Below are 25,776 nucleotides of genomic sequence, written 5' to 3'. Positions count from 1 at the left end.
TTGCTCTCCTCCCTTCTAGACCAAACTCAACCAAACTGTTGCTCTCCTCCCTTCTAGACCAAACTCACAATCCTTCAAATTCTTCAACCTGTAATCTCTACTTTGTCAATGCTTCTAGAATTCTCTCATGGTAGGAGAATGTGCTTTCTTCTCTGTATTTCCATGCATGCCAATATTATGGCACTTATTCCACTGTGCTATAATTGTTTCTTCACATGACTATTTCTGCCACTACAGAATGGGCTTCTTAAAGGTAAGCACTATGTCCAATTTATCTCTGGGTCTCCAGTTCCTAACACAGAGCCTGACATTCATAAATACATATAATGAATTCTGTGTATCCAATAGCTACTTACTATTTAGAATTTTTAAAGAAATCTAGTTCAAATCTGCCCAAGTAAAAAGAGAGTTTATTAGCTCAGATTTATGGCTTCAGGCATGGATGTATCTAGGTGTTCAAACAGTGTTGTAAGGAATGTGTATCTCTATCTTTACTCTTTTCTCTGCTGATTTCATTCCCAGGCAGCTGCTCTCTTTGTGGTAGGGAGAATGGGCTCTAGAAATTCCAGAGATATGTCTTAAATTAGTAAGCTCAAGAGAAAGAAAAAGGTAGAACAAGTGTTCCCAGGCTAATCTTCAAAGCTCTGGCTTAGGCTACATGACCATTTATAAATTTCTGTGGCTAGGAAAGTGAAATTTGCTATTTCATCAGGCTTGGGTCACATGACTCACTTTGCAACTGAGAGGCAATAGTTCCTTCTATCCAAACCACAAAGCCTGGGAGCAAAAAGGGATGTAGGCGGAGTAGTTATCCAAAGAAAAAGTCTAGGAGTTATTACCAAAAGAAGAATTGGATAGGCAAATAAATGCACAAACATCTATCACTTATACAAAGTCAGGAGGATGGGAGCCCTGACCAGGCCAGCAATTTTTTCTGAGCTGCCTACAGTAATCTTGGAGGAAGCATGTAGAAGAGTTTGGAGGAATGTCTCGTCCTGAAATCCAAGCTAGCTATGGACTTTGGTCTTTTTTGGAAGGATAGGCCCCCAGAGATGATATAATAATCCTTGGTTTGTTTATACTTAGAAAATTACAACATAATTTTCTAAAGGCTCTAAGAAACTGGAATTGTCTCCTCAATAGAAATATTTGCATCCCCTAAAGGCTCAGCTAAGTACTTAAGTCTCTACATTAAAAAAAAAAAAAAAAGTTAGATTCAGAAATACAGCTGGGTTTCAGACTTCTTCCGCCATTTCTCTTTCTTGGGAAGTCATTTAATCTCCTGGACTCTCAATTTCCTGATCTGTAAAATGGGGATTAATTATAATGTCCATTTCATGGTATTTTGGGGGGAGGATAAAATGAGTTACTCCTTAGCATAGTGCTGGTACCTCAGAAAACTCACTGAATAGATGCATTGCCATCTCTGGGTGTAGACAACAAACTTAGCCTTAGACTAGAGAAGGATGTACCTAATGTCAAGCAGAAAAATTATTGTTGTTCTCCTTTAAGGGCATATAGATTAGTTAGTAGATGTCCTTCATCTTTAGTCCACAGTGGAGTGCTTGAAATTTTCTCACTTTTTTACATTTGCTGTGATGTTGTGATAGCTAACACGTATTAGGCACCTAGATCTACTGTTGTTGTGAATCCCTTACATGTGTTAGCTTATTTAATCTTTACAACGCCATGAAATAAACTATTACAATCCACATTTGACATATGAGGGAACTGAGGCACAGGATAGATGAGCAGCTCCCACAATGTTGCTTTGCTAGTAAGAAGCCATGCAATCAGAGTCCAGGTTCTTGAGCTCTGCTGCTGCATCCTATAAAAGAGTGAGACTCCTATTATGAAATGCATTGTACTGATGTGCCCACTGCATATTTAGTAGCTCAGAAAACTGAAAGAGGCCCAACGAGTTAACTTACCTGGATCACAAGGCTAGTCAGTGAAAGATTTCAGTGTAAGTTGGACAAGCAGAATAGGCAGCATGGTTTAGCCCAGGCCAGTGTTCTCCAGAACATTTCTACTTCTTATGCTGTTAGTATGTTCTTTACAATTTCCTTCCTTCCTTATTATTTCCATACTATTATAACTTACCTGTTTTTATAAGTTTCCTATTATCACTTATGATTTATGTGTGTGTGTGTGTGTGTATTAGTCATACATAATTTATTTTTCTGCTTGTTGGAGGGAATGGAGTTTTCTAGAGTAGAATGTCTTAACTTTTTAACTTCTAACTCCTTAACTATGTACTGTTTATGTACACAGACATAGTGACATGTCTATTGCAAGAAATGCCTTCTGTTAGAACATTTTTTTTTCCATTTTGGTAAGATACAGCTTTCAGTAAGATCTGATTTATAGGATATGATAAATTTTTAAATGATGAAGTTCTTTATAATGTAGTAAACTAACAAAATTATACCTAGGAACCTCTTTTCTCCCCTTCCATCTGCACCTTGATCTGGAAATCCAACATTTTGAGTGGGCTTGAGGATTTGTACACATCCCTAAAGCATCTCAAAAAGGAATCAACCCACACATATTTATTGAGTGTCCTGGTTAGGCAGCGCTCTAGGGAGTGGGCCTTTCCCTTGGTCTCAGAGGGCAGAGGGCTTATGGTCTAGTTGGTGAGACGTAACTATGCCATGGAAATGTGGCCAAATTGCTACAGTCACTGCAATGAGTTCACAGCACAAAAGATACCCAGAGGAGGTAGGATTTATGACTGCCAGGGTCCATATCCTGCTTCCACCATTTAATAGCTGAACTTGGGTGAAGTTCTGTGATTATTATGACTAATTTTTCTTCCTATGAAATGCGCCTAATAATAGTACCTATCACAACTATGAGGACCTAAATGAAATGAAATAATATATACAAAGTAGTTGGAACAATGCTTAGCACAGAACGAGCATTTTATAAATGTTAGCTCTCATTGTCCTTGTCACATTCCTGTGGTTTGGGAATACCCAAAATATTTCACAGAACAGGCAAATCTGGGCTGGACCTTATCTACCTTTATCGGTGTCCTATTTCGAGGTCTAACATCGTCTCAAGCACATGCCAGGCACACAGTAGGGTCACAGAAGTCAATGGTCAGAAGCTGAGTAGGGTAGCACCCAGCCATGGTATGGTGGCTCCATCAGGAGGCTGACAAAGCACTGATACCCGCTTCCCCTTCCCCCTACCTGCATTAATTTGTAGGGCCTACTCCTTTTCGTGGGCCTCCCCCAGAAGGAGGCCCCTCCGTGGGTTTTTTAGCCAGCACAGCACAACTAATCCTGATGTTCAGCAGGATTCCAGATTCCAAGAGCCTACTGCATCCCTTGCCAGAATCCCAGATTCCATGCAAGGCATCGGGGGCTCTGGGAGCAACCATTCCTTGATGCTGAGCCAGAAGTTGTTGCTTCCCTCTAACCTCTTGGTACATGGAGCTTTTGTGTGTTGTGGGGAAAGCAGCTTAAAAGGCTCTGGGAGGATGGATTTCTCACTGCTTCTGGGGGATCAGAACTCTCTTCTCCAGCTCTTTTACTTCCATCGTCAAGTTTGGACCAGTAGAATCAACAACATCCTATGAACCACAGGGAGAAGGGGAATGGGGTTCAAAGAGGCCCTCTCCCTCCCTTGGGCATTCTCACCAGAAAGGGCACGTCCTTTTATTCCCATCCTACAACATGTGGGTGTGGGGTTGGTTGTCACATTGGAATAGTTTCAGCCTGGAATCCTGCCGCCTTGGAGCTTACCAGGTGGCCAGGCTATTAACAACAACCACAACAACAAGAACAATGGACATTTATCGAGGACTTCTATGTGCTGAAGCACTGGGCCACCAGCTTTGTACCCTACATCTTATTTAATCTTCACATGGCTCATTTCCCAGAAGAGGCCTTCGTCAAGATTCCCCGAGGTCAAGCAGCCAGCTCCAGACCACAGCATGGAAGAGGGCCAGAGTGGGGGTCTGACCTGGGGCAGCCTTGCTTAAGCACCTGCAGGAGTCTGCATAATAGTGGCAAAACCCATAGGACCTACTTCTTAGCGGTGTTGTGAAAGTTGGTTGAGGAAAGGCATGTAGAACATGTAGCATATGACCTGGTACATAGTCCTATCTTCTTAAATTGTAGCTATCATCGTTATTCCCCTACTCCACCTTCAAGGATCTTTCTGCCAGTTTTTTCCTACTCAACAGCAGCTGACTTCTCTCACATGTGGCTTCTGCTTCCTCTCAGGGTCATCTATTCATGGCTTCTCCTCAGGCTGTGGGTTCCTGCCTTCTCCCTAGTTGTCCTGCTTTAGGAATGATACAGAGGATTTGATTTAACTGCTCTCCAGACCTGGGCACCCCCACTGGGGACCCATAAGTTCACCCATGGGTCACTGGCCACCCAGGGAATACTGCCCAAGTCGAGGGTTGGCTCTGTGCTTAGGTGACTATGAACAGAGCAACAAATGATGGGATGACGTGTGAAGGGACTGTGTGCAAAACTGTGGGCACGAGTAGAAGCATGCCCAGCACCAAAAGACTGCAGGTGGCTGTCATGGGAGCCAGTATATCCTTCTGGTTAATTGCAAAGGCTTTAGAGAAAGACAGCTCTGACATTGGGTCTAGACTGTGCTGTTTATTAGCTGTGTGAATGTGGGGACATCGTTTTGTTTTCCCAATATTCAGTTTCTTCTTCTGTTAAATGGGTATAACAATAGCACCTAGTTTGGTTTGTAGAATTACGTGAAAGAATGTCTGTGCAGTCCTTAGCACAGGGTACACAAATAGCTCTATCTCTGTCATTGCATTTATTAGTAAGGTGAGCTCAGAGCTCAATTACAGAGGTCTTCTTATGGACAGAATAGCAGAATGGTTAAATACTTATACTGTGAAGGCAGCGTACTTTTGTTTAAATCCTGATTTCATTTATTCTGGCTGGGTTATTGGGAAAGTTATCTAAACTCATATCTCTAAAATGGAAACAGTATTCAATTCAGAGAGTTAATGTGAGAACTAAAAAAGAAAGAACAGAAAGAATCTATGCAAACTACTTAGCAGAGTGCCCATCACTGGTTAACTGTGGCTCTGATTATTATTGATTTTACAGATCCTACTAAGCATCACAAATGAGATGCAGGAAGTGTCAGGTTGAGATTTGGTCCTGAACTTTGTTTTCAACGATTCAAGTTCATTGTTGAGAGTAACAGAAAGTTGAGTATGTTTTCATTCCAATTCACGTCACCATATTAGTGCTTAGGCTTTAAGTACAGCTATTTTTTAAAAAAAGAAGACAAAAGACATATTTTTCCAAACCCACACATGAGAAACTAAAGTTAAGTAATATTATGATTCATGATTCCCAGTGAGTGGCTATGGAAGAATCCAGAGAGAGGGAAGAACCTTGATTCACTCTCCCCGGTGCCTGTCTGCCATCAGTACCCACCATTAGCAAAAAGGATTGATCAATTCCTGGTTATTCAACTGGCCTTTGAGAACTGGAGACAGGTTTAGGCTGACAATCAAAATAATGACTATTACTGAAACTACCGATAGCTTTGTTGCTTCTGGGAATTTGTAAAACCCCTCATTTTGGGATCACATTAGAGATTCCAAGATGCTTATAACATAAAATGACAGTCACTCAATGCATTTCCATCTGGGGAATGATACTGATCTTCAAGGGGGAAGTACAGATATTTTTCAAAGGCATATTAGCAAATGCCAGAAGAGCAAAGCCAATGAAATCTCACTTTTTGACATCCTGATAGGGGGAGGATTCTGTGGGACTTTCATTTTCTTTTTGCCTTTAGTGGCCCTGCCTACCTCAGAACTGGTTGCTGCTGCAACTGCCCATTTCATTGTTTGTCCCTGACTTCAGAAGAAGGGTGAAGTAACCCAAAGGCCTGGAGCAGCCACAGCTGCTGTGTTCCTGTTGTAATGGTTGTGTCAGGCTGCCCTGTGCTTCGCACCTAACCATGTCCTTGCCACTAAAGTCTGCAGCGTCCCTGGAATAGGGGTTACACTGCTGGTATTTCACAGGCAAGGAAACAGAGATGTCAAAGTGACATGAACATATCCCAGATCCACACAGCTTGGAAGTGGCAAAGGCAGAGTCCCCATCTAACTGTGTATGTATGTGTGTGTGTATGTGTGTGTGCATGTGTGGGTGTATAAATCTTGTGATCCTGATACCAGGACGTGCTGTCTTCTTTGGTCAACAAACATTCAAGTGCCTAGTGAATACCTACCCCACGCTCTTCACAAGTAACGCCCAACGTAGCACATGTTTGAGGTGCCCTGCCCATGCTCTTGGCCCACCCAGAATATACATGCAGCTTTGGTGGACATTTACCACATATCCCAAGCTTCCTACTTCTTTCACTCCCTGGACTTTCTCTGGCTGCAAGAGAGAGCTCAGTCCACCTATAGGGCACAGTAGAGGACCTCCATAGGAGCAACTTTCAACTAGTGAGAGGCTGACATTAGTAAAGAAATAGTCCACATTCTGCATCCCTGGGAGGGGACAGATATGTTCTAGACAGTCTCTCAGTCATTCCCAAGCAGAACTGAGCTCCAGTCATTACCTGAAGCAATAACCTTCTAATCAACACTTCCTTTGCTAGCTACCTATTGCATCTCAGGTAGGCCAAATGGGCATTTTCCCTGGATCAGCTGCTCAATGGATAAGGAGTTATTAATTATTCACTGTTCATCAAAAATTATAGACAGCAGTACAGGTAAGATCTGGCCACTGTCCTCGAAGATTTTACAAACATACCCACACCCTAGAGACGGGGTCACAGGTAGGCACGTGGCAGTTTGGAGGTGATGGCAGAAATCCAGGGGAGAAATGATGGTGGCTTGGTTGAGGTCAATGACAATGGGGTGTTGAGAAGTAGTCAAATTCTGGGTGTATTTTGAAAATAATGCTAAGAGGTTTTGCTGACAAGCCAGGTGTAGGATACGAGAGAAAGAGAAAAATCAAGGATGCTACCACCAATTCTCTCTCCCTGAGCAACTGGAAGAACAAATTTATTGTTAACACAGATGAGAAGACTACAGAAAAATGGAAGACGAAAGGTAATAGGAGTTAAGATTTTGACCTTACGTTTGAGATGCCTATTTGTCATCCACATGAAGGTATGGAGTAGAGAGCTGGAATGGGAGCTGGAAGTTCAGGGGAGAGGCCAGGGAGGAAGATATAAAATTGGGAGCCAAAGGCATGTAAGTTAGGGAGTAGATGAGATCATGGAGGAAAGTACAGTCTAGCAGAGGAGAGAGGCATTATTGAGTCACCAAATAAGTCTTCCCAGATCATGATGAATTCTGGGGAAGGAAATTGCAAGGACTGTCCTTTGGGGGACACAAGGATGCAGTAGACCCTATCCTAAAAAGATTAAAAGGAGAGAAGCATTTTATACATTATATAGGAGAAACACAGCTATGTACTGGACCACAAGAAAAAGCACGGGATAACAGTGAGAAATGAGTTCTAGAAAGAGCGGGGTCTAATCGTGAAGGGCATTGACTGTCGAGAGGAAGAGTTTGGATTTATCCTGTGGGCAGTGGGTGTCACCAAAATCGGTGATTGACATGACTGGAGCTGTCCATTGGTCAAGGTATTCTTGACATTGAAGAGGCAGGAGATGGGAGGCTGAAAGAACAGTCCGTAGGGTTTGGTAGGAGGAAGGGGAGGTAGAGATGGATGGGAAGACATTTAAAGAGAAACACAATTTGACAACAGGTACCAAAATGTTAAATGGGTATCTGATGAGTACTATCACTTCAAGAAGAAGACTGGAAAAGAGGTGTGTATCAGAGGGGCAAGGTGTACAGAAGAGAGTGATTACTGTAACACTGTCTATAAAAGCTGAGCATAAAGGATCATCACTGAAAGACTGGTTAAATAAACTGTGATCCACCCATAGAATGGTACGCTCTTTGGTGATTAAAAGGCATGATGTATATCTGCATTCATTGGCATGAAAGGAGCACACAATTTATTGCCAAGTAAAAAAGACAGGCTGTGAAACAGCATTTGCCGTTTAGCCCTATTTATCAAGATGATATATTTCAAATACCATTCATGCACATACATCTAGGGAGACCTTTGAACATAATGTGCATCAGAATCTCGGTGATGGTTTTCTGTAGATGATAAGGTTCGACGATGTGTTGTCTGTTTGCTTGTTTGTGCAGGAGGCAATTTCTGTCTTTCTGGATAGCATAAATTTTCTGCCATAAGCTTGTAATAGTTTAAACAGAAGACATTTTCTAAGGAAGTCAGACAGACAGTTCTCAAATTCTTGCAGGGCAAACATGGCCCCAGGTCCACAGTGTGAGCCGGTGGGTCCGCTGACCTCTTCTTTGGGTCTTTGAGCCCTCTATGTGGGAACTTCATTCTGAGGATGGATGGGGAGGGATGCCTGGGGTAGCATACTCAGATGGCCTGGTGACCTGCTCCTCTCTTCCAGGGTCTTCCTGAGAGCTATCAACAAGTTCGCAGAAACCATGAACCAGAAGTTCCTGGAACACACGAACTTCGAGTTCCAGGTGAGTGTGATGCGCCCAGGGTGTGTTTGGGGCGTCCTGGCAAGGGGCTGTAGCATCTTGGGCTGATTGCTCCATCAGATGCATCTCAAAGCACATGTAAGGTACGCCAGTGTCTCTGGAGGCTTCCATAGAGGGGCGGTGTGGGCGAGGAGGGAACCAGGCCCTTGATTGAAACTCAGGGTTTAGAACCAGGCCCTTGATTAAACAAATAGTCATTAACTGTGCAGCTTATGCAAATGTGACTGTATAATGTATCTTGTGCTAAAGAGGAGATTTGCATTCATCCATTGTCGGCGTGGGTACCACCTTTCAGAAATGTATCACATTCTTTTACTTTACTGTTCACTGGAGCCCAGCAAAATAGGCACTCACAGACACTGAAAAATAAAGCTCATTAATATATTTCCAGGATTTTGTGATTCCTCCAGAAATCACTTTTAGGACTCAGACAAGAGCTGGGGCCTCTGAGATTCGGGGTCCTCAAAGCACGTCGCTGGGGCAGAGTGACACAACTGTTCAAGGCCCAGGCAAGAAGAACCAATTCCTCAAAGCCTTGTGGAAAAGTCCATATTGCCACCTCTGCCTGCTGATAATGAAAGAGAAGTCTCCTGAAAGGGGATCCCTCCTCTGGGAAAACCCTGACCCCCAGGATCTCTTGCAGTGCCAGCTTAGGAAGTTGCCAGTGAACAGGGGCAGAGGTATTTTCTGCCTGCTCGTCTAGGGTGTTTGATTCCAAGCTGGGCTTCGGCCTATGACTAGCTGAGCAACTTCGGACAGGGCCTAGACTGTGTCCAAGCCTCAGTTGACTCATCTGTAAAATGCTCACAATACCTACTCTTCCTATTTCAAGATTTTATTTATTTATTTATTTGACAGACAGAGATCACAAGTAGGCAGAGAGGCAGGCAGAGAGGGAGGGAAGCAGACTCCCCGCTGAGCAGAGAGCCTGATGTGGGGCTCGATCCCAGGACCCTGGGATCATGACCTGAGCTGAAATTAGAGGCTTAACCCACTGAGCCACCCAGGCGCCCCTACTCTTTCTATTTCATAGGGGTTTTATAGAACTGGCATGTGTCAAGGGGCTTGCTGGGAGAATTCTCTGTAAGGTCCCACCAGTTTTCATTCATACACTTCCTCCTGAAGGAGACTCTGTGCTCTGTGCCTGACACATAGTAGGTCTCCCTGGGAGGATGATCCCTGGGCTGAGGCCTATGAGACCCACCGTGCTGGAGAGCACAGCCTAGAAGTATTTAATAAACATTATCTTTGAATAGGATTCTCTTGTACTATCTCGCATTCAAATCAGGCAACCGCACTGTCATGATGACAGTGGTACAAAGAGTAGCTGCCTTTTTCTGACGACTTATACGTGCAGATCTCATAAGAAGCATCCCCAGGCATTTTCTTTCCCAGCCCTGACAGCCACACTGCAAGTCAGGTACTACTACTAGCACTATTTCCTCCTGGAAGGATGCGGGGATGGAGACTCCGAGGTGATGAGCAGATAGCCTGATGGTGCAGAAAGTGACACAGCATGTCAGTGTGGAGTTGCGACCAGAGCACAGCGGTGGCTGACATCACAGTCGCGGATCACCACCGCCACGTGCTTGGTAGGGGGTCACCCCCGCACCGGGTTCACAGAGAGGTTCTGGCTGAGAGTTATGAATCTCTGACGTGGAAACAAAACATCACACTTCAGCTGTTTGAAACCGAAGTGTTTGATCCCCTTCCAAATGTGGACCAGATGCCTGCAGGCTTCAGGTACGAGTGTGTTCCGGGAAGCTAATAAGGTCGTTGCTTTTTTGAAGGGGCCTCTTGGAGTACCACGCCTAGGGGCCAGCAGTGAGGCAGTGTTCAGGCCATAAAACTGATGGCTGGTTTGCCCATCTCTTTCGGAGGGTGGTGGCGATTACAGCCTCGGGCCTGCTTTGCCGACTCTGGCTGTCCTCCAGTGTCTTAGGGGGTACTTTCTAAGAGAAGTGCAGCTTCCGTCCTTCATGCCATTCTTTTAGGTTTTATCCTGTTTTCCTGAAAGAAAATCTGCATCTGAGTGATGCCCAGAGAAGTGGGGGTTTCATACATAGAAGGTTTGAGCTTATGAGCTGTGTGACTTTAGGCAAATTACTTTACTTCTCTGTGTCTCAGTCTCTTCAACATCAAATTAAAATACTAATTGCAGCTACCTCGTTGGGTTTTTGAGAGGATTAAGTGAACTAATTCATGTCAAGCACTTAGAACAGTGCCAGGAACATGGTAGCAATTTAATAAAATGTTAGCTCATTATAATAATTGCTATCATCTTGATGAAATGATGATGATGGTCCTAAAATACGTCAGGTCTGGAAACTCATATGTCAGTCCTTGGTAAACAGGACAGTAGGAAGGCATCTTTCCAGTCATCACACATTGCCTAGGGTTGTCATACCCACAGGATTTTATAAAACAGGAAAATGGCTAATATTACAAAATGAAATAAGTCTCTTCTGCTAATGAGAACTCCATAGATATTTGCTGAAAAGTACTCAAGAACAGGATCATTTTTCAGCCTTATCTCTGTTCCTCTACCTTCTCCTCACCCCATGTGAGAATGGATTTGTTCTCTGTACCCTGCCTGGAACATGCCTTGTTTCCTTCTTATGGTTTCATTAATTATGCATTTAATATCAGCAGGAAGAGCATCCATCACTAAGCTGCTGGCCTTGGCAGCCACTGTCCAGAGGAGGGGCAGGTGCAATGAGATTATCCCTAATATCTTTTCTGGAACTGTGGTTTTATGATACAAAGGACAAGAAGCAAGAAGCTCTGTGGATGCCACTCTGCAGGTGACAAGACCTGGGAATTACAGAAATGATGTTTTCTGCCCAGGGCTAAAATAATTTGCATTCTCAACCCCTATTCAGGATGCTGGGCCTTGGCATTCACGTCCCTTTGCTGGTCAGGGAAGACCAAGAGAAGATTTCAAAGGCAACTCAGCAAGGATTTCTGTTTGAGAGCAATTCTCATAGGTGCAGACTATTGGAACACACTATGAGGAACTCAGAAGCAAAGCAGAACACTGCCCTGCCCTCAAGGATCTTAGAGTTGTGCTAGTAGGCTATGAATCCATCTTCTAGCATCCAAGCTTTCCAAGGTGACTAACCTGGATTAGACATCTACTTAGGGCATAACCTGGTTGGGTTGGGATACACCCATTTTACCAGTGAATAAACAGAGCTTCAGAGAAGTGGTCAACTCTTCTGTTAAAGGTCATCTAGCCAAAAGCAGGAGTTGCTGGAATTCTGTTCCCGTCCTGTCCGCAAAGCCCAGGCCCTTTCCACTCTTCTGCCCTGTCTTTTAAAAACAGAGTGCTTTTCAAATCTAGGAGACAGCTCTTTTTAGCTCCAGAAACACTGTCTGCCCTAGTTAGCTCCTGCTGGCCCTGGGATAGAGAGCTCTGCAATGATTGGCTGTGGGATTAGACTCTCCATACTGGGTACTCTGATTGGCCAGGAATCCATGGTTACACTTCAGATGTGCTCTTTGGCTCCAGGAAGATTGCTTCTGTCTTAAGCAGCTGTCTGATTACTACTAAGAACATTCTCTCGACTTGGGAAGCTGTAATTCGCTCTGCATTTGGTAATTCCAGCCTTGGCCTTGAGGCATTTCTGGATCAGCTTCTGGGCATCGGGCTACCTTGGGATAATTTTTGAACCTGTACTGGAGATCCTGTGAAATGAAAAGGATATTCCAGGATATTCCCAGCTATTAAGAGAATATTGAAGACAGAATTGGTCTCTATAGTAGGAAACGTAACTTGTAATGGCAAAAAAAGGTGGGAGAGGGAGCACGTACCACGGAGGCCACCCATCAAAGAAGCCCACAGCACCCCCCAGGGAGGATCAAGGTGGGACCACTTCACCACACAGAAAGATGGTCACATGCTTGGGGACAGCTTCTTTGGCCATAGCTCAAGGGCCCCAGACAACCACTGACCTGATGTCCCTAACCCAAATCCATGATTGGAAACTTTCACTCCCAAAATCAGTCGTCTCCTTAGAATGCCCATGGCAGCTATGGCTTTACTGCTCAGAGGGCACACTGGTGCATTTCAGCAATACTGTGCTTTATATATATATTTTTTAATGGAATTATGGTAAATAATAATTTGCAGACATTGTGAAAGAATCTTATAGGATCAAAAATCCTTGAGTGTCTGTTGTAAGGACTGTGAAACATCAGACAACGTAGCAGAAACCTTGACCAACAACCAAGGCTAAAAAGGAAACTGAGAAAGGAAAGAAAAGCAATTTTTTCAGAAAAGCAGAATGGTTAAGAATACAAGTTCTAGAGAGAGATGCACTTGGATTCAAATGCCAACCTTGCCATTTTGTAGCTGTGTCACCTTGGGCAATTTATTTAACTTCTCGGGCCACAGTGTCCTGATCTCTAAAATGGGAGAATAATACTATAAACATCATAGTGTCTGGGGAGAAGTTAACAAGAATACAGAGGGAATGCTGGGCTCCTTAATGAATTCATTCAGCATTCATGTGAGCATATGCTGGGTTAGACGCAACACTAAATACCGGATATACAGCAGTGAATAAAAAGAAGGGATTCTTGTCTGCAAGTTGCTTATGTCCATTAGCAGAGACATTAGTTCAGCTTAAAACATGCCATAAATCCTGCAAACAGGGTGTAGTGAAGGTGAATGGGTAGATCTGCTTTAATCAGGGCAGAAACTGGAGAGGCTTCCCTGGGAGGTGATTTTTTGGAAGGCAGCTAGGCTTACCACTAGACCACCAATGCCCACTTAGGAAGTGAGTGTTTACCTGGAATGCAAGATGAAGTAGGAGTTTTCTCAGCAGTGATTTCCTCATTTGGTCCCTCTAACTACCTCCTTTTACGTACTATTAGCCTCATTTTTCCAGTTGAGGAAACAGAGACTCAGAGAGGTAAGGCAACTTGCCCGTGATCATGGAGCTGATAATTGGAATGGAATCCTGGAAGGCAACCTTACAGTGTCTGTTCAACAACAAAGACAACAAAGAACAACAAAATCTGCATAGGGCACATATCTAAACCCTTCCAGCTCTAGGAATGTATACTATTTTATAGTCTCTCATGCATAAAGATGTATAAACAAACATGTTGAATTCAGCCCTGATGCTAAAGGAAAAAAAAGTTGGAGTCAATCTAAATGCCTATAAACAGGGAATTGGTTAAAATTAATATATATCCTTATAGCAGAATACCATGCAGCAATAAAAGGCAGTGAAGTAGATCTCTATAAGCTAATACGGACACATCTGCAAGATGTATTTGTGAGAGAAAAAAGCAAACTACAGCAGACTATTGAGCTGTCTATACATGTTTGTTTATACATAAAAAATTTTTGGAAAGAATATTAAAAAAAAATTTTTTTTTCTTCTGAGGAATTAGACTAGGGTCCAAGATAGGATGGAAAATAAGTTTTTTAATCATTTAATCTTTTCTACCATTTACCTTTTTTGACCATACGTGTGTTGAATTTTTAATTTTTTGAGAGTTAATTGCAAGTAACTAAATTCTAGTTACACCCACTAGCAGTATGACTTCGGGTGGTCATTTGTCTGGATTTCACTGTTTAAGATCTATGCAATGAGGGAGTTGGACCAAATGACCCTTAAATTTATTCTAGTTCCAACTTTCTGTTGTCTTATTAGTTCAAAATACTAAATTCCCAAGCAGAAGTCACCTCACCTCTTCCCCCAGCAAAAAAGGACCTTATGTGTTTGGCTCAAGCTCCCATGGCTTCCCCGAGCCAGCTGAACTGGGCACTTAGTAGAAATGTCACCAGGCAGCTTGGGGCAGGGAGGAAAGAAAAATCTGGACCTTTTGTAACAACTGGAGAATTTCTCTAACAATAGGGTGATCAATAAATAATTTTTTTTCTAGACCCTAGCTACAGTCAAGCCACTTAAGCCATTGTGCTGAATGTGGCATTAGGGATACAGGTAAGTGGCAGAAAAGACCCTTGCTTGTGGAGCTTACAGTCGGAAACACAGGGCATTCAAATAATCTACAATCAGCACTACAGACAATGCCACCGTTCTACTTACTGGGCACTTGGCATGTGCCACACCTGTGGTGAACCACTTCATGCTTATATTATTTTTCCCAGACCCTCCAGCAATCCATGATGGTAGTTGCCATTATTTTATCCGTCTTACAGGTAAGGAAAATGGGGCTTAGAAAAGTCAAATAAGTCGCCAATTCTCTTACTAGCAAGAGAGACCTGGTATCACATCCTGGTCTGTGGGACACGGATGCTTGTGCTTCGAGCCACAGGGTGCTACTGTCATGGCAAGTGAGTGGAGCACAAGGGAAGGTGGAGGACAGTGGGCCCACGTCTGTGGTTGCACATCTAGGAGCTACTCAGCTTCGGAAGTCTTGAGGTGACCTGTCATGCCTTGTCATCTGGGAAGGCTTCAGGAAGGAACAGAACTTGAACTGGGCTTTATGAGGAATAGAACTTAGGTGCAGTAAGGGAGCCAAGCCAAGGAGGCCAAGATGCTCATATTATATCTATGGAGTCTGAGCAGACCAGGCCCCCTGGAAGAGGCAGTTTGTTGAGGGAGAAAACACTGGAAATTTAATGAGGCCTGACAAGCCATGTTAGTGCCTTTTGTCCTGGTACTTTGGGAGCAAGAGTCAAGAAAGGTTCAGAGGAGAGGTATCATGAGTGCCCAGAAGTGTCTGGCTGTGGCCACTGCTCACCTCTCAGGGCTTTGTACAAAGCTACTCATCATGACAACGTCCCCTCAGTTTCAGTATGGGTCCCACATTACTCCACGGGGCAAAACTGGACAGATGCTGTGGGTGAGATACTTAGGGGTACCACTTCTGATCTACTAAGAAAAAAGAAGCATGGGATCTATGATCTCATGACCTGCAAAGATCTTCAAGGGGGGAGGACAAAGGAAAATCAGTCCCACTCCTATTGGAAATGTACCTCCACACAAAAACTTATATGTGGAAATTCACAGATGCATTATTCATAAGAGCCAAAAGGCAGAAACAACACAAATGTCAGTCAATGGATGAATGGGTAAATAAAATGTGGTATATCCATAGGATAGATTAGCATTCAGCAATAAAAATAAATGAAGTGCTGATACATGTGACGACACAGATGAACCTGGAAAACGTTATGTTTAATGAAAGAAGCCAGACATGAAAGGATTTATTTTATGCCTCCATTTCTATGAAATGTCAGATTGAGCAAATCCATAGAGACAGAAACGGAATTAGTGATCGCCAGGGGCTGAGGGGGAGGGAAGATTAGGGAACAACTGCTAAGTGGTGATGGTTGTATTACCTTTTGTGAATATACTAAAAACCATTAAATTCTATATTCTCTAAAAAGTGAATGCTTGATATATGGATTATATCTAAATTTTTAAAACTTAGGAATGGGTGGCAGAGAAAACATTTTTGAAGGAGTAAGAACAGAATAGCAAGAGGCTTAGGGTTGACATGTCTGTGTGTTCTCAAATGTGTTAGAGGAACATTTCTGGAATTATTTTTTGAAAGTAATACCAATTCAACTATGTTGCCCTATATCTATTTCTTTTTGTATCTTGATTACTCTTTAGAAATTTCCTAAAATCAGGAATTTCTCACCTCCAAAATAACCCTTTCCATGTCCTTCGACCAGGTTTTCTGTTTCCCTGGCTTGTTGTTTTGTATGATCTTAAATGTGAGGAGGTATGATGTCTGGGCTTAGACAGACCAAAGCAGCAAGTGTTCAGAACCTGCAGGTCACAGGGGCATGAGGAGGCAGGACAGCCGGAGCGGCCAGGAGACCTGACCTGTGCCATGTGTTTGGATAAGCAGGGTTACTACGGAAACAGGGGGGTTTGAGATGTGATTGTAATGGTTTGGAAAAGCCTCTGAAGGACTTTGAGGAAGGGAGTGATAGAAGCCAACTTGTTTTGAAAAGATCCTCTGGTCTCTGTGTGGAGAGTTGACTTGATGGGCTCCACAATCTGGGGGGCTACTTCACTCCACCCTGGGAGCAGCTTGGTCTTCTGGACTCTGGGAGATAAAGTTTCCAAAAAGAAAATCTTATTCCCCCTATAGAATGTGAGCCGCACGAGGGGAAGGACTGCCGTCTCCATAACCACCCGATGTGCCCCCATGACGACACAGAGAATGCCTGGCACAGAGAAGGAGTTCAACAAATATGCATTAATGCAACCTTAGCCAAAGACTGGTCATGGTGTGTAGAAAGAATCCTGAGCCTTCGTCAGAAGGCCTGAGTTCAAATCCCAGATCTACTGCATATACGACAAACTGAGTGACCTTTGGAAAAATACTTAACCCCTCCAAGCCTCATTCTCTTCATCTATAAATTAGGACTAATGATAGCTGCAAAGGTTTGAGAGATGAAAGGAGGGATGTATGGGAGAGTACCTGGCCCCTGATTAAGAAGGAAGTACTTGTTTTCTTCTTCCTGAAACTGAAACTACAAGCCCATTTGAAAGGAGCACTCTGGACAGCAGTAATGATGTTACCAAGGGTAAAACCGTCCTCGACTTAGTCTCAGCCCTCTGAAATCTCCAGTGGACATCTTGAGTTAAGGATGAAGGTCTTAACGGCAGGTGACTTCTCTAGCTAGCATTACCCTTCTCTTGTCAGTGTTGAGATGGGGCTGAAAGTGAATGAGCTTTGTCCAGCAAAGCTCTCTCCTATCTGTTCCTAGGAGGGCCTTGGTATCTTGTAATAACAGCCATGAGCACCCAAAGGGCCAGGTTGTGCTATTTGCTTTGGTACCAACTAAATCACTAGATTAATGAAAAGAACAATACGGCTAACAAGTGCTTTTGAGCCCTTACAGAGAATCGTGCCCTTTACACATACCTTCTCATGCTATCTTTACCACAGCCCTCTGCAGTGGGTACAACCCCCCCTTTTGTAGAGGGGTTGGTTCACTGAGACCCCGTCCCCCAGCTGCTGTAGGTTGTATCAATATCACCACCTCTGCATCTCATCTTTTGGAGCACTTGCCATGTGGCAAACCCTTTGTTGGCTCTATTTCACCACGAGCCAGTAGAGTGGTGTTTGGTATTAACCCTTGCATTAAGCACCAAGTGATCATGTAAGCGTTAAAATTACAGTAAGCCTACATAGAAACTAGGCCCTCAGAGGTTCTTGAACTCCAGTGAGCATCAGAATTCTCCAGAGCGGTTGTATACCCCCAGATTTCTGGGATCTGATTCAGTAGGTCTGGGGAGGGGCAGAGAATCTGCTTTACTAACAGGATCCCAGATGACGCTGAAGCCGCTGGTCTGGGGCCATACTTAAAAACCATGGAACTCCCTCCCGATCCCATCTTGTTTCATTTATTCTTTTCCTACCCCCCAAACCCCCCATGTTGCCTCTCAGCTTCCTTAATCTCACGAAACAAACTGAGGGTTGCCTGGGAGGAGGTGGGGTAGGGAGAGGGTGGTGGGGTTATGGACACTGGGGAGGGCATGTGCTATGGTGAGTGCTGTGAAGTGAGTAAACCTGGCGATTCACAGACCTGTACCCCTGGGGCTAATAATACATTATATGTTAATAAAAAAAAGAAAGAAAGAAAGAAAGAAAGAAAAAAGAAACCACAGAACTAAGGGGAAGGAGAAGGCAAAATATTCTAAGACGGAATGAGTTGCAGGCTGGTCCCGTGAGCTGTTAGGTAGATTAAGGAGGACTTCCAGAGAGACTGAAAGTCCTTGAAATACATAAGCCTCATCAACCTCTCATTCTACCAGGGCACTTGGCTGGGGTGACTTGTTTGTCTTTCAAAACACAAAATGAAACAGTTTTCTCAAAGCAGCCCTAAAATCCCTGTCCTCGCCCTGTCATCAGAGAGGGGACGTGGTCAGCGCCTGGAGAAATGCAGCCATTGTCCTTGCTTTGGCCAGGATGTCCATTTCAGAGTCAGCGCCAGCCTGAAAATTGCAGGGCACAGAATTAAGCTGGCTCCGCCACTGTCTTCTGCCATCTTCATAAATTATTCACATTGCCCAGCATTTAACCCACTTTCCCACTGCAGACCCTCGCCATGACTGTTCTTTGCTCCTTCATTTACAGCTGTGGAACAACTATTTTCATCTGGCGGTGGCTTTCATCACTCAGGACTCTCTGCAGCTGGAGCAGTTCTCGCATGCCAAATACAACAAAATCCTGAATAAGTAGGTTGCCTGTTCGGGTCTCCCAAAGTGGGGGTTTCATGAGAATCTCTGAGACTGAGCCTGAAGCAGACATGTGTTGTTTCTCCTAGGTACGGGGATATGAGACGGCTCATCGGCTTCTCCATCCGTGACATGTGGTACAAACTGGGTGAGTAGCACACGCATCCAGACAGGCACATCTGCACACGCCAAGCTCCTTCTTGAAGACCATCTGTTTGTTAGAAGGCCACAGGGGCTTCAGCGGTGGGAGCTTGAAATAACAGTTGATCACGTGTGTGTCCCCGGTCCTTGATATGTGCCTCATGAGAGGGAGTGCCCGTCCCCACGTCCCGTCCCCAAACAGCTAGGACTCTGCTTCTGCTTGGTGTCCCTGAGGGCTTAAGAAGTCAAATTGGAATTTATGGAAAGGAGGAAGGGCAGGGCTGCTGTGGGAACTCATGTCCTCACACATCACATGCAAGTTTCCTGCTGATGGGTGGGCCACTCCACCTCCAGCTTCTTCAGTGATGTCATCTACAAAACACCCTCCAGCCACACAGAGGAGAATTGGTTCTGTGAAAGATGAGGGTCTTTTGTGATGCGGTGTGAACTGGCAGGTGTCCCCAGATGCCAGCCCTGTCTGGGCTAGCTGCAGGAATCATGCACGAACTGTGCGGTACCTGTGGGAGGAAGGAAGGGGAGATGGGATCTGGGAGGCGTTGACTGAGCGTCTGAGTCAGCCCTGCACTAAGGAGGTCTTATTTTACCTTCACATCACCTCCTACAAAACGGAAAAACTCCGCCTCCTTTTACTGATCAGGAAACTCCTCGAGGGAAGTGACCTGCTTGAGATCGAGCAGGTGCAAAGCTCAGAGCTTGGTTTGGATCCCTGGAGGACAGGGGCCACACACCTTGCTCAAGGCCTGAATCCCCCTGCACACAAATGTGCTGAAAGGATGAATGGGTAACCGGATGGATTGCTGCAGAGTTACAAGTGAAACACAATGGGGTACTTTCATCTCCAGTTTGGGTGCCCTCCTTGACTCTCTGCTGCCAAGTTGCTCTGCCCTGGGCTTGGACGGTGACCCTCTTCAGTGGAGCCACTTACAGGGACTGTGCCTGTTTTGGGGGTTCAAATTAAATGACTTCTCCTGACTTCTTCAGCCTTCTTGGTATCTTTCAGTTCCCTTGGGGTTTCCTGGACAGCAGTTTCTTGTCCTTTCCAGGAAGGTCCATTTGCTGCAGGGGCAGCACAGGGGACAGACTATCCGTCTGGCCCTGCGCTTGCTGGTAGCACCTGGAAGCACCAGACTCAGGTTAAAAGCACACACTGGTACCAGGAGGGCTATAGGTGGCTTTACAAAATCAAAGGGAGAGCCAGGCAACCAGGCCCAGAACCGACTGCCGCATACCTGCCATGGGCCTTGCCCAGTCATTTACAAGCTATGAGGTCCAAAGCAAGGGGACCAAGTGACACTGGGCATAATCTGGAGAAATAGTGCCCAGGGGGCTTATGAGTTTCGTAAGAGCAAAAACTGGGAGCGTGAAGCCAGGGAGGCCATGCCCAGGTCAGAATTGTTATCGTTGTTTTCACCCTTGCCCCATCAGGGCCGAGTCTACTCTTCCTGTTCCGGCTCTTTCACCATCAACACCAGGCCTGTATCACTCGTGTGTGAAGGGCAGGAACCAGGCAGGTCATGTCAAAGAGGGGAGGGGCCAGGGCACGTTAAACCCGCAGACATCCACAAAGCAGGGTACCGTCAACATTTGGAGTGGGATGATTCTTTGTTGTGGGGTGCCCTGTACCCTCCAGGCTATTTGATAGCATCCCTCACCTGTACGCACTGGAAGCCAACAGCATCCTCCCTAGTTGTGACAACCAAGAGAATCCCCAGGCACTGCCCAATGTCCCTGGAGACGGAGGAAAAGGATGTGCAAAACTACTCCTATTGGAAAACCAATTCTGTGAAGAAATACTGTCTCTGCTCTGTTTTTCTCGAAAAGCCTGCCTTTCTCAGTCTGCCTTTTAGGTCTCCACTTTGGATAAGGACAAGGATATGAAAAATATTTTATGTATCATTTACCATTACTCTTCAATAGGAAAAAAAAAAAAAACAAAAAAAGCCTGGTGTGAGTGCAGGCCTAGCTGGTAGGTGGCATACGGCCTCGGGGTGAGGAGGATAGGAGGAAGTAGCTGGGCCTGGAACAACGGGAAGCAAACATGCCCCGGTCTGGAAGGGGCAGTCACTGTCCTGATCTGGTCGATTGCTGTCCTGTTAGAATGCAAGGTTGATGATGTGTCATCTTCCAGTTTTTCAAAAGAAGCCAGGAAACACAACTTTTAAATGTATTTCCAATTTCTGAATATTGACAATAACTGACTGGAAGTTTATGAAACATTAAATATGCCCAGTGAAACGCGGGGCCCAGATTTGGTTTGCGTAGGAGTTTGCACTCTTTGCTTTACGACAGCAAAGACGAGATACAGCTGGGGTGGGCTTTCTTTCCCACACCTACACCCTAGGCGTTGCCAGGATTGCAAAGCAGGGATCTGAGGTTGGTTTGTCTCTAGATCTTCCACACAGCCTGCTCTTTCCGGAACGTCCTTCGTTGCTGCTGTTTTGCACACAGAAGATTTTATTTAGATATAGATTATGTTTTGGCAGACGTTCCTGCACTCCCAATTATGCTGATGAATGAAAAGATGTTACCAAATATTCCACCTGCCTAGAATCACAGAACATCAGAGCTGGAAGGGCCCTTTAGAGATCATATTGTCCAGAATTTTTCAAATGTTTATTTTTAGCGGAGGGCCAATAAAAAAAGAATCTCATGCTCAATACTATAAATTGGTTTAAAGCTGAGCTATTCTAATTGAAGTGGGGTGAGGGGCCCAGAGCCCATTATAATGGGTCACCCATGAGCACCCCATGTAGCCCCCTGAGGATTTTCTGGGGAGAAATCCTGAAGCACCTCAGAAAGGTCTAGTTCAACCCACCATTTTACAAGGGAGAAAACAGGGACACAGAGAAGTGAAGATGGATATACAAGGCCATATACTGCTTAAGAAGCAGATTCAGGAAAAGGACCCTGGCCTGAATCCTCCCTGTTTGCAAATACTTGTAAGATGAATTAATGCAATGAAAAGATGTATTTGTTAGGGTTTGGGGTTGCAAGACAGACAAACTGACTATGCCTGCCTTAATCAGAGCAGGTACTTATCAGAAGGGCAAGAAGAACAAGGCTATGAAGGACAGGGCCAGAGCCACTCTAGAATCCAGGGCAGGTGGCATAACTTTGCCTTAAGCATGTTTCATTCCTGCATCATCCTGCTTAAATATTCAGTCTCCAGAGGACATCATCCTATTGACGTTCCTTGGATGACCACGCTATTGATGGTCCCACTAAGCCTATATCCACTGAAGGAGGTAGAGTTTCCCAAAGTAAGACATTTATGGAATTATAGAGAGGTCAAAGTCACAGATGTCTACTGCATGGAACAAGAAGTAAAGGATGGTTTTGCTAAGATGGCCACCCTCCTGACCCTTTGGCCTGGACTTCCAGAAAGAGGAAATTATATCAGCCTGAAGGGATTTTCCTGTTTCTAATTAGTTGCATAGCTGCCTTCTCCTTGCTTGTCTCCCTCAGGGATAAGAGAACAAGAGGAGGCAGAGTGAACGGATAATTCCCCATCCCCATGCCATCTTCTGTTCTACAAGATCTTGACATTAGCATGCTTCCTCCTCGTTTGTTAATGAAGTCAACCTGCTAATCCAAACCAGGACCAAGCACTGTGTACATTAGAGACAAATGCAGTGGATAATGATAGGTTTTAAAGTACAATCCATGGAATTTCCAAGACCAAGTGAAACTTAGAAGCCTTTATGGCAGACACAGCTGAGAGCCCACAAAACAGCCATTCTACACTTCTTCCTGGTTAACTGAATCTGGGTTTATTTTTTTTTTTTTTCCTGATCATAACTTGTTCAGTTAGCAATATTTTGTAGCAGGTGATGGCCATGTGACCCATCTCCGTCCAAAGAGAATCAGCAGAAACAAAGTTGTTAGGGCTTCAGGAAATCCTTTTTGTCCAATTAAAACCAAAGGGAAAGGGACAAGTGCAGTGAGCACAACACATGCTTTGCCCATAGTCCTTTCCCGCCCCCCTTCCTTTCTGGAAAACAATGAGATGCCTAGAGGTGCAATAGCCAGTTTGAAGCTATGAAGATAAAAGTTGTACACCAAGGATGGAGGAGTGGCTCTGGACTGACCATCATTTGACTTCTTGTTAAGGCAGAAAGCTAAAGCAGAATCTATTCAGTTTAACCATGGTGATCAAATATCTGTTACATCCCTAACTGATATATCATCTCATTCAACCCCCTCCCCATTTTATAGGTGAGCTCACTGAGGCCCAGAGAGGCATAAGGACATTCAAGGTCAACAACAAATCAGTGGCTCAGCTGAGGTGAAGGAACTTGTCTCTTGATCCCAAGTCCAATGTTCTTACTTTTTTTTTTCAGAATATGCAAATTATTTTCAAAGAGTGTGAAATAGCAAACTGTTTTTCAAAGACTATGGATAATGAGTAAATCGTAATGCATGTTAACCTTTTAAATTTTGTTTTAATGCCCAAAGCAATCAGGGCATCATACCGTGATCGTCAGTATCATCATCATCATCTTCTCGTCAGGAAAGATTTGAGCAATCCTATGATTATAAGATAGCTAATTGCAAAGATAATCTCAGGCTTGAAGATTATTCAACATTCTTCAGAAAAAAGCCTAGACAAGTGTGTGTGTGTGTGTGTGTGTGTGTGTGTGTGTGTGTGTGTGTTTGTGAGAGAGGGTACATGAGGGGAGGTCTTGATAGCGAGAAGGACCACATCTCGTTACCAGGACCAGGCCGCTAAAGGGTTAATGCCATTGTGTTTTTGGATCCTGGGACTATGCCAAATGGAATATACTTTTCCTGATAGTGTAACATCATAACATTTGATTTCTGCTTGGAGTGAAGCAATGCACATTTTGCCAAAATGACTGCACTTAACCATTCCACATTCACTTAGGTTAACATCAGGCTGCTGTGTTAACAGTCTTTGTGGGAAAGAAAGACAAATTCTAGTGACTGGCATCCTGGCCTTGTATGTAAGGAGGTCACTCCTGGCAAAGCTGTGAGAGCAACTGGGCCTTTACTTTTTCGAGCATCTACAGAGTACCCACCTCAGCACTAAGCTCTGGGGAAGGGTAAGAGAGTTGGGGAAGGATAAGGCATGGTCCCTGCCTTGCCAGGAAGAGCCGCCATCTAGTTCTAAGAGTAGATAGAACTAAGAGGTTAAAGAACAAACTTTGAGTGTGTTCTTTAACATGAAATATATGGTGCAGACTCAAAAGTTCAGGCACATGAGAGGTCGATGAGGACAATACGGATGGCTCCACTGGGGTAAATGGCTTTTGAATGAGACCCCAGGCTGGCCCATATCCAGACTGAAAGAAAGAGGGGAAAGGACAGGAGAGCAATCAGCCTGCACTCAGCATGGCTTCTTAGGATTGGGAAGAAGCCGCCTGTAAGAAATAGAAATAGCCGCCTGTAAGAAATAGAAAATGGGATTACAGGGACATCCATCCATCCATTTGATCATTGATTCATTCAGTTAACAACAAATATTGAGCATTGTGGTAGGCCCAATCACATGTCCCCAAAGATGTCCATGTCCTAATCCCTAGAAACTGTGGACCTATTACCTTACTAAGTGGCCTTTTCAGACCTGATTAAGAATCTTTTTTTTTTTTAACATTTTTTTTTAAAGATTTTCATTATTTACTTGACAGAAAGAGAGATCACAAGTAGGCAGAGAGGCAGGCAGAGAGATAGGGGGAAGCAGGCTCTCCGCTGAGCAGAGAGCCCAATGTGGGGCTCGATCCCAGGACCCTGAGATCATGACCTGAGCTGAAGGCAGAGGCTTAACCCACTGAGCCACCCAGGTGCCCCCTGATTAAGAATCTTGAAGATGGTGAGACTATCCTGGACTATCCCGGTGGACCCACTGTACCTATAGGGTTCTTAGGAGTGAGTGCAAGGAGGCACAAGGGTCAGAGAGGGATTTGAAGAAAATGCACTGCTGGCTTTGAAGGTGAAGGAAGAGACCCGGAGCCAAGGCATGTAGGTAGCCTTCAGATGCGGCAAAAGGGAAGCACGTAGTTTCTTCCTGAGGCCTTCCAAAAGGAACTCACCCTGCTCACACCTTGGTCTGAGGTCAATGAAACCCATTTCAGACTTATAACCTCCAGGAGTGTAAGATAATAAATTTTGTGCTGCGTTACACCACTAAGTTTATGGTGATTTACAACAGCAATAACAAGAAACGAATACAAGCACCTTCTACATGACAGACACTGTGCCTCAGGCCGGGGCTACTAACTGGAGAGCTGTTTCTCTATGGTCAAAGGGGAAATATCTGCAGAGCAGAAGCTTGTGGCACCCGGAGGGTCTGCAAAGGACTCCTGCCTCCTGAGTGAGCCCAGGATGGCCTAGCTGAGCAAGAGTGGAGAACTTTACTCCAGAGAAGTACTGTCCAGTGGGACTGGAATGTGAGCCACCTGTCTAAATGCAAATGCTCTAATGTCCACAGTCTTTTGAAGGTAAAAAGAAATAGTGAGATTAATGTTACACTATGTTTTATTGAACCCCATTTTCCAAAATCTTACCATTTCAACATGTAATCAATACAAAACATTATTATTTTTTAAAGATTTTTTTTTTATTTGACAGAGAGAGAGAGAAAGCAGAGAGGGAGAAGAAGGCAGAGAGAGAGAAGAAGGCAGAGAGAGAGAGGGAGAATCAGGCTCCCCATAGGACAAAGAGACATGGGGCTTGATCCCAGGACCCCGTGATCATGACCCAAACCAAAGGCAAACACTTCACCAACTGAGCCACCCAGGCACCCAATACAAAATGTTATTGAGATGTTAGCTTTGTTTTTGATTTCCAGAACTCATTCTTTGAAATCTAGTGGGCTTTTAATAGTCACAGCATATCTCCACTTGGACTAACCTC

The 25,776-nt window shown here is 44.4% G+C and overlaps 1 protein-coding gene across 1 annotated transcript in view; it reads left to right on the top strand.

Moving 5' to 3' along the window:
• The window catches only part of LOC111140871 (dedicator of cytokinesis 2), a 406,275-nt gene that overhangs the window by 318,289 nt on the left and 62,210 nt on the right, over positions 1-25,776 (top strand). Inside the window, exons 30-32 of the mRNA XM_022493104.1 lie at positions 8,464-8,542; positions 18,641-18,741; positions 18,831-18,889. Coding sequence (XP_022348812.1) covers positions 8,464-8,542; positions 18,641-18,741; positions 18,831-18,889 — 239 coding nt within the window. The remainder of the gene's footprint in view (positions 1-8,463; positions 8,543-18,640; positions 18,742-18,830; positions 18,890-25,776) is intronic.

This window comes from Enhydra lutris, unplaced genomic scaffold (genome assembly GCF_002288905.1).
Source record: "Enhydra lutris kenyoni isolate GAN:26980312 unplaced genomic scaffold, ASM228890v2 scaffoldscaffold5, whole genome shotgun sequence".
NCBI classification, from domain to species: Eukaryota; Metazoa; Chordata; class Mammalia; order Carnivora; family Mustelidae; genus Enhydra; species Enhydra lutris.
The sequence above is the reverse complement of the archived record's forward strand: the minus strand, read 5'-3'. Positions and strand labels throughout refer to the sequence as shown.